General features: G+C 30.1%; 1 protein-coding gene and 1 long non-coding RNA gene across 2 annotated transcripts; both read right to left on the bottom strand.

The window, feature by feature from the left end:
- Positions 1-974: 974 nt before the first annotated feature.
- LOC112501803 lies at positions 975-2,284 on the bottom strand. The gene is made up of 3 exons (XM_025105528.1): positions 1,945-2,284; positions 1,750-1,856; positions 975-1,449 (listed from the first exon to the last, which is right to left on the bottom strand). The coding sequence occupies exons 1-3, from the start codon at positions 2,089-2,091 to the stop codon at positions 1,269-1,271; spliced, it is 435 nt and encodes a 144-aa protein (XP_024961296.1). The 5' UTR covers positions 2,092-2,284; the 3' UTR covers positions 975-1,268.
- Positions 2,285-7,274: 4,990 nt separating this feature from the next.
- On the bottom strand, positions 7,275-8,098 carry LOC112501795. The gene is made up of 3 exons (XR_003067566.1): positions 8,029-8,098; positions 7,647-7,722; positions 7,275-7,353 (listed from the first exon to the last, which is right to left on the bottom strand). It is a non-coding gene; the product is annotated as an uncharacterized LOC112501795 (long non-coding RNA).
- Positions 8,099-9,168: the final 1,070 nt, after the last annotated feature.

The raw sequence follows: 9,168 nt of genomic DNA, 5'->3' as shown, positions 1-9,168 counted from the left end.
ACGGGTCTCACGAAAAACCATTGGTCTCACATGATCCCAAGTCTATATATATATATATATATATATATATATATATATATATATATAGATAGATAGATAGATAGATGGTTGTCCTTCTTCATCATCATGTATGCAAAACCCAGTCGTATCTCTGTGTGTTTAATTTGTTCATAGTAGGGTTTCAAGTTTAAGATTAATCACATCCCAGGGGTTGTGCTTTAGAAGAACAACAAAAGCAGAAGTTCAACAACAAGAACAAAAGTTTAAGATTAATGAATATTTTTTAAGGATGAACAAAATAAATAGAAGTTGAAGACAGAGAAAATCCAAAACAATATTTGTGTCGGTTATGAACAATAAAAATAAAAAATAGAAGTTGTGGCTATCGAGGAATCTGGTTTCGATTTCCTGATGACTCGATGAAACCCAGTTTCAATTTATCGATAAACTTGGTTTCTTTTATTGATGACTCGATGAACCCGGTTTCAATTTCTCAATGAGTTCACTCAAAAGCTTCAATGTTAACCATAAGGGTGGTGTCTGATTGGTTTGAGCTTGGCTTCAAAGGTCAAAAGTACCAGGAGGTCACAGGTTCAAATCCAAGGAGGAAAAAAAATCCCCTTGTGGCCACGGAGGTTCAGATACGGTGATTCGGAGCTATCTGCAAAACAGATGGTCACCCTGGAATTAGTTGGCTCGAATAACGGATTGTAATTTATTCTTTTTTTTTTCAACATCTTGTTGATATTAATTAACAGTGTATAATTAGTGAATTATTATAAATATATTATGAAAAGTTAAATTTTATTAATTTTTAAACATGTTTTTTTTATCATTTTACATTTTTCAACCAGCTTATCAGCTAGTTTTTGCCAAATATTTAGTTCATCCATCAGCTTTTATCAGCGTCAGCTAGTTTGCCAAACGTAGCCTAAAACCGTTCACCAAGTATAATACTAAACTTTGCATTCTCTATCATAAGTTACCAATAGCATAAATAGACAACGCAAACAAAAACACCAAACGAACCATCCTTTGAGAACGAAAAGCGCACTACGACGAATTTCATCGGTTAGTATCACAACTTGAGGATTGTCATAAAAAAAAAAACTTTACATATATGAACAACCAATTCCTCAAGAGTTCGATGCTAATGAAAAAAAGAACAGTTTCAAGAAACACGATTGAGGACGTTTGGAGCTCTCATGTCTAATAATGCTAATCACCCGTGTACGAGATTCAGGAGCAACACGAGGGCGTGATGGCGTCTAAGCAAATTGCATGCAGTCTTGGTTCGATAACTTCCAAATCAACCCAATTCTTCCCAAACTAAACCTCTTTGATCCACTTTTTTTCAATCCAAAAACATCCATTTGCAAATTTTCCATCACCATAGTAGTAGTATTTGACCTTCCCCCATAACCACCAACACTTTCTTGACTCTTTTGCCTATACATTTCAGTCACATAAATGGAAATCCAAATCAAAAATCATAGCTTTTTGTGGGGTTTCAAGAAAAAAAAAACTACATTTTATGTCAGGTGCATGTTAGCAAGTGTAGGTGTGATTTGCTAAATTACGCATGGACAACATTTTGTGATTCCGAGCCAACCAAAAAAGATCCACCCTCCCTTTTTTAAAAGGGAAGGCATAGAATATTGCTGTTCTTTTTGGGGGGATGTCACCTGAGTATGTTAGCAAAGACAAGGCTAATATTCTACAGTGCGCAAGAACCATTTGGATCCATACCTTCTGATTTCTGATTTCAGATGGCCTCTCAGCCTCCCGTTCAGCCTCTCTTTCGCTTCTCTGGCTGCTCCTCCTAAATTATCATCTTCATCGGATTGATTTCTTTCCTGGAAAAAAAAAAGTCAAAATAATTGAGATTTACAATCAATTTTGACCCCCAAATTGAAATATACGTTTTGATCCATTCTTTCTTACCAAAAATGAATCGTGGGTGAGATGGGTATCATGAGAAAGTCTACTCCTCATGGATCCAAAACTAGAGCCGATGACAGACGATGAATCACACCATCCACGTAACCTCCTCCTCCTAGCTGTTTCGACTCCAGGTAGCATACCAGCCATTGGATGAAAGTTTTACAGACAATCTACGGATCTGATTTCTTGATTTCAGAAGCTATCCGATCGATGAAGTTGAGAAACGATGGTTTAATGGAAGAGACAATGAGTGAAAGATGAGTTTCTTATGGGAATTTGAAGGGTTTTGGAAACGAAGTCAAGGAGGAAAGAGGCGAGAAGGTTCGTGGAAATGAAGAAAAAGGGGGATCATACAATTATCATCATTTTTTCTCATTTAAGTTGGTCTCATACCATTTTCCTTTCGGTTTGACTCAAATATCATTACTTCCGTAATATTAGATCTACAATAGTTTAAGACCAAAAATTTAACACAAATATGCAATTGCAACAGCCAGATGTGCAATTACGACGGGCCAGTTCCGCAATTGCAATAGTAAACTGGTTGAATTTGTCATTTTTTATTGTGGATGTAGTGACATTTATGTCGATTCGAAAAAAAAAATTTGTTAAGAAGATCAATTTGAATGAAGAAAATAATCATTTGAGTTAATTTCTCTTTTCCAAAACTCTCGGCCTGACTAAAATTGTACCATATTCGTATTGTCTTTATAATTTCATTTATCTATACTATATTATAAAACATTTAACAAAAACTCTTAAAAACCATTTTTTATGCATGAATAACTGTTTATTAATGCATATGACTTAAAATTCAAGATTACAAGTAAATTGTGCATAAATACAACTTATTAAAGCTTTATGTTTGAATTCGTGTAACTAGCTGCGGATAAACATAATCAAATATATGATAAACATCTCATTTTAAGATATAAAAAATCTGAAATATAATTAGAATAATTATTAAGTTTTAATAAAATACTTAATTATTATCTTTATAAAAAAATATATTATTAAACCTAACTTAAGTTAAATTAAATTATTAAATAAATTTTTTTACAAACAAGAACTCTTAAATAGTTAATTTGATATTAATATTGATATATATTTTTCAAATTTTGTATGATATTTTCAAATTTATATATTATTCAAAAATAAAAACATTATTGCTTTCTTAAAACCACATAAAATCGTATTATATCGACATAGATAAAAAAACAAAACATTGAAATGGAAATGTGTCTCGATGCATTACACGAGTATCCTTCTAGTTATTTTTTATGAATATATTTATATAATGTTTAAAGAGTGAATTATATTGGTAGTCCATGTGACTTGTTCAAATTTTGGATTTGGTCTCTAAACAAACGAACTTTTTCATTTTCATAATATTCTTGGTTCTTCCATTTAATAATATTAGTTAGCAAACATTATAAAAGATAATTCACGTTTTTTTTAACTTTTTATTAAAAAGAAATATCTTAATATATCGATTTACAAATTAAATATCTTAAATAAAGTACATATTAAATAAAAAAATTTATATTTGATTTTAAAAAGTATAAAATTCACAAAAAAAGTTAATAAAATCTCAGTTTAAGAAAAACAAAAGAATTCGAGATAAATTCACATATATTTTTGGGAATTGAAATATGCGAGCAAAAATATTGAAAATTAATTTTGGTTAACATGAGATTATTAATATATAGTCAAACTATAAATAAGTACAATAACAACAAAATAAAAATTATAAATTAAGATTAGAAGAATACTAATTATTCAAACAATTAAAAAAAGTTATCACTACAACAAAATTAGATTTATATGACGTCAAAAAAATTAAACGTCCTAAAAACCTATCTTTTTACAGGACGTTTGTTTCTATAATTTTTTTTTTGCTCAGTGTCATAAAAAATTGTTAATGCAAGTTTTGTATTATAAGTATTCTAAAAACTTGTTATGAAGTCTAAAAGCGTCATATAAACTTATTGCAATGCATTTAGATAGTACACTTTATTTTTGGTCCAATATATTAAGTCTTTAAAGTGGTTTATTAGAAAGCTTAACTTTTTAGCCGTCATATAAACATAATTTTGTTGTAGTGATAGATTTTCTTAATTCTTTGGATAATTAGTGTTTTTCTAATCTTAATTCATAATTTATATTTTGTTGTTATTGTAATTATTTGTAGTTTGATTATATATTAATAATTTCAGTTGACCGAACTTAATTTTCAACATTGTGCTCGCATATTTCAATTCTCAACTCAAAAGATATATGAATTTATTTCAATTTTTTTTTCTAAACTTGAGATTTTTTAACGCTAATCATTTTTTGTGAAGGATCATGGATGTTATGAAAATGAAAAGTTAAGGACCACTGGTATAGATAGTTTGTTTTAAAAACCAAAACCAAAACCAAAACCAAAACCAAATCCAAATTTTAAGCAAACCGCAAAGACCACCGGTGTAATTAACTCATGTTAAAATCATGTCCAACATTTTTAAAATAGTGTTATATTATTTGTTTATATTGCTTTAAAACAAATTTCACTCTCTTTTATTATTACAATAAATATTTACAATAAAAATATATACAGTTTTAAAAAGGGTTAAATGCATGAAATAACAATCTACTTTAATAAAATTTCTTATTATAGCATTCTAGTTTTATTTTTCTTTATTACAGCAATGTATTTTCAAATTATTTTTTATTAAGGCATTGTACTTTAAAAAATTTATCCATAATAGCAATGGATAACCTGTTACCTTTTAAACCGGTTAACCCTTTGACTTTTTTACTTGTGTGGCTTTAATGAGGTGATGTGGATGCCACATCATTTTGATGACTTAACAAAAATTAAAATAAAAACTTATGTCAAATTATTATTAGTGATTTTTATTTTTTTATTGCTATGATCTAAAAAATATTTAATTTTTTTAACTTTTTCTTATTAAGTTGCATTCAAATTAAAAAATTTCTTAGAGTAAAATATTTATTAAATAAATATGAAACATTATTTTCGAGATATATTTTGTTTGTAAAAAATGTAATTTTTCTTATTTTATGTTGTTTAAATCAATACATATCTTTTAAAGTTTTCTTTAAAATATTAACGAAATAAATTGTTATCTATAATTTTTTAATATTGTTATATTAATAAATAATTCAAAAAAATCTAATTAATTTAATATATTTATTCGTCAAGTAAATTTTTTTTGAACAAATATAATATATTCTTTAAAAGATAATATTTTTGGGTAAAAAATGAACAATTCTTATTTTCCTTTTTTCAAAAAACACACATTTTTTTTTAAATGTTAGCGAGATAAGTTGTGTTCTACTAGTTTTATTGGTATTGATATATTAAAAATATTTATAAGAATTTTTTTTTAATTCATTTAATACATTTATTAAATAAACTAAATATTAAAATTAAAAATACAATGTTTAATAAGAACTAGTAGATGCTATAATAAAATTAATTTTAAAAATACAATGATGTAGTAAGAAAGTCACATCACTATAGTACATGTGAACAACCAACATGGACAATGAGGTGACATGGAAACCTAGTATAATGGGTAAATTTAAATCAAAAGGTTACCCAATGCTATAATGGATAAATTTTTCAAAATACAATGTTCTAATAAAAAATAGTTTGAAAGTACATTGTTGTAATAAGAAAAATTGAAAGTACATTGTTATAATAAAGAAATTTATGAAAGTAGATTGCTATTTTGTGCATTTTGCCCGTTTTAAAATGTAGATTGCTATTATGAAAGTAGATTACTATTTATGAAAGTAGATTGCTAATCACAAAAAGACTCATGCCATATGCTATGAAGAAGACACCAACATGTACTAAAAGAGAGAAAAAGGAAAAATGTGTTGCATTCAAGATTTGCACGAATGCAAACAACATAAGATGTGGTTGCTAAACATACGTTCATATCACATCTGCCAACATCATTATAAATGATTTTCTGTATCATAGAGCACAACATACAAGTTTTAACCGGCCCTGAATGAAGTCCAAAAATTAGTTCATTGGATGCTTGATTTTTTGTCTAGATATCTAGTAGGCAAGTAGCTCTCTTATCAATTACTGGTCTGTCTTGCAACAGTAATGATGCCCACCAACTGTCACCTCCTAACAGAAAATGTACATATATGATTATCAATTATAGTAGTCATGTTATAGCTATTGGTAGTTTCAAGAGAGTAACATAGCAGGTTACCTCACAAAAGTTATATAGTTGTATATCAAATGATTAAATAGAATTATTGCATACAAATTATTGATAGAGTTGAAAAATACATTTGAAATTCAGTAATTGAGTGTATAATGTTCTTCTTATACCCCATCTTCAACATCTATTCTTTGCCTACCTGTCTTCCATCGATTTAAAACCACATGCTCATCAATAACCAAATAGCATCTACATTTTTTATTCGTTGGTTCTAAGAGCTATCATCTTTCCACAATTTGCTTAATGATGTCTATCTCTGCCTCCTTTAATAACCATTTTGAACCTTRGTAGTTATTAGAAAACCTCTTGGGAAGACAAAAGCTTAATCCTCGTCATCAGATGGTTCTGGTGGGAAATCAAAATTTTGTAGGAAGCATAGGAAGTACTTTTCTAGCGGAGGTTGACATAGCATTTATGTTAACATATGGTAACATTTCATGTTAAGATATGCTAATGTATGTTAATTCATTTTAACTTATGCTAACTTATGTTAATATTTCCATGTTAACATCTTTCCTACCATTCTCACGAAATTTTTATTTCCTACACGATATATATGTATGCACGCACACACAACATTAAATATCAAATAAAATGCAAGTAATGTTATAGTCCAAGCCATACGACAGCTTCCAGCAATTAATTTTACAGGACTTACAGCAAGCTACATGTATTGTACTATGTTTGTGCCAAGGTGTACAAGAGAGAGAGAGAGATGTAGATCACCTGAAGCTCTGGTGGAAGGTACCGGTAGACATCATAAATTTGATCCTTAAACCCACGGCTCAACATTTCATCAGATTCATCATGTGGAAATTTAACACATTCACATGCATCAATTTACAGATTTACTTCCAAACAGGAAGTGACAAAATTTAGGAATACAAGTTTCATTACTAATTATAAATGGAAAAAAAGTAGAAAACTCACAAGAATTAGTATTTAATAGCTCTAGTATATATCTATACTATCCCCACACAAAAACATACAAGAAACCACATGGGTATGAGAAATAATGCAAGAAATTAAAGATAATATGTATATATACACAGAGAGAGAGAGAGAGAGATACCTGAGATACCAGCAGTGCAGTAGACAAGGGCAAAGATCATACCCCCAAAAGCCCAAGCAATCCCTTGAATACCAACAATACACACTTTGTGGGAGATTTAACAGCAYMCAAAAAGAAGAGAAAGGAAATTAAAATATCATCAGTAGAAGTGGTTGCAGAAATCTAAATTGAAATAGAAATCAATATCATTTTGAAATAGAGAAGCGAGGGGAATAAAAACAGAGATGTGAATCCATACGAAATCAAACAGAGATGTGAGAGGAACAAAATCGAACCTATATCAATGGTGTACCTGATTTGTGTTGGAGAGTATGAATCGATATGAAATCAAACAGAGAAGCAAGAGGAACAAAACCAAACCTAAATAGGTTGTATACCTGATTTATGTCTTCATCAAGAGGAGCGAGAGGAGCGTATGAGAACAGGAGTAATGACCACAAATAAAACCTGCACCTTGAGAGTATGAATGCATGAATCATTGCTTAGGAAAAAAGAATCGTCCGCTGCTTGGGAAAAAATAATCGTCAAAATCGGTGAGGTTGTGATACATAAAAACCACCATTGTCATGAGAAACGAGGCCTGTCAAGAAGAAAGGTATCTGTATCTAACCTAAAATAGTTTTGGTTGCACATGAGAAAAATTACAGAAGAAGAAGAAGAAAGCCAAAATGGTTTTGGTCGCATACATCGATCGGATACAGAAGAAGATGGAGAGTGATTACCTGGATGAGAGACTGTAAATCGATGGAGAGTGATTACCTGGACATAAATTGGAATGGAACCGATTGATTAATGGATGAGCCTGAATCGTCATGTTTGAGGGCAAGTCATTTGAAATTTGAAATTTGAAATCTGAAATCTGAAATTGGTAGGGAGCAGAAAGCAGTGATGGGATAAGGAGAAAGAGGGTTTGACTCAATTAGGATTTGGTATTGTAGGAAACACTTGCATAAACAACTTGTACATTGTGCAATATATTTTGTAATTAARAGTTTTTTGAAAATCTTGCATAAAATGGTTGTAACTTATGCTTAAAAACTTGTATTTAAGATAATGACCTAAATGGTTATATATGTAGTATAGATATGTATATATATATATATATATATATATATATATATATATATAATTAATATATATACACATATTAGGCCAGGCCGAGCCGGTGATCACCATCCCAGTAGAATCCCCGAATATGTTCTCGATCCCCCCTGTCCCCGATAAGGAGTCCTTGGACCTGACCCGAAAATTTCAGTTTTCGATTTTCACCATCGATTTCGGTGTAGCACCCTCATTTTTACGATAAAAATGTCACATCATCTGAAACAAATTCCTTTAAAAGTACTCCAAAATAATGGCTAAATTAAAATCTTAAACCCTTTTGCAACGGAAGTCTTCAAAATACATAAACATGTAACTTAAAAGCTAACTCATCCCAAACCATGTTAAGTTACAACTGATCTATACATAAAATCTAAATAAAAGATCAAATTTTAGATAAGAGCATGCAAGTCTCTAAGCATGTCCTTTGCCCTTATTCAACCTCAAACTACCTGACTCTGAGATACATACTACAATCAGCGTATAAAGCTCAGGGAGTTCATCGTTTGCGTGAATAAAATCATTTCACATCATACATATCAACTTGTGAACTATGTACCAAATAGTATGCATTTTCTGGAAAAAAAAACATATAACATTGAAAGAAAACAAATCTCATAAACTGTCTGTCAGGTATGGGTCATTTAGTCATGACATTCCCCGAGTTGTCCAACCTACACCTGTCTGGACACCAATTACAGGGTCGTGCCACTTGTAGTGTAACTTTTTTTTAAGGGTGTTCGGGCCAAAGCCCAACTAATCCCCGGCAAATTTGGAGGCTAAACATGGCCCCACTTA

Source organism: Cynara cardunculus, unplaced genomic scaffold (assembly GCF_001531365.2).
Source record: "Cynara cardunculus var. scolymus isolate 2C unplaced genomic scaffold, CcrdV1 Un_Scaffold_571, whole genome shotgun sequence".
In the NCBI taxonomy this organism is placed as follows: Eukaryota; Viridiplantae; Streptophyta; class Magnoliopsida; order Asterales; family Asteraceae; genus Cynara; species Cynara cardunculus.
The sequence above is the reverse complement of the archived record's forward strand: the minus strand, read 5'-3'. Positions and strand labels throughout refer to the sequence as shown.

Excerpts from the sequence above, each read along its gene's own strand:
- LOC112501803 (XM_025105528.1), bottom strand. The coding sequence starts at position 2,091 with ATGGCTGGTATGCTACCTGGAGTCGAAACAGCTAGGAGGAGGAGGTTA. Across the intron at positions 1,857-1,944 it reads TCACCCACGATTCATTTTTG|GAAAGAAATCAATCCGATGA; the intron begins GTAAGAAAGAAT and ends TTTTTTTTCCAG. Across the intron at positions 1,450-1,749 it reads CTGAAATCAGAAATCAGAAG|GCAAAAGAGTCAAGAAAGTG; the intron begins GTATGGATCCAA and ends TGAAATGTATAG.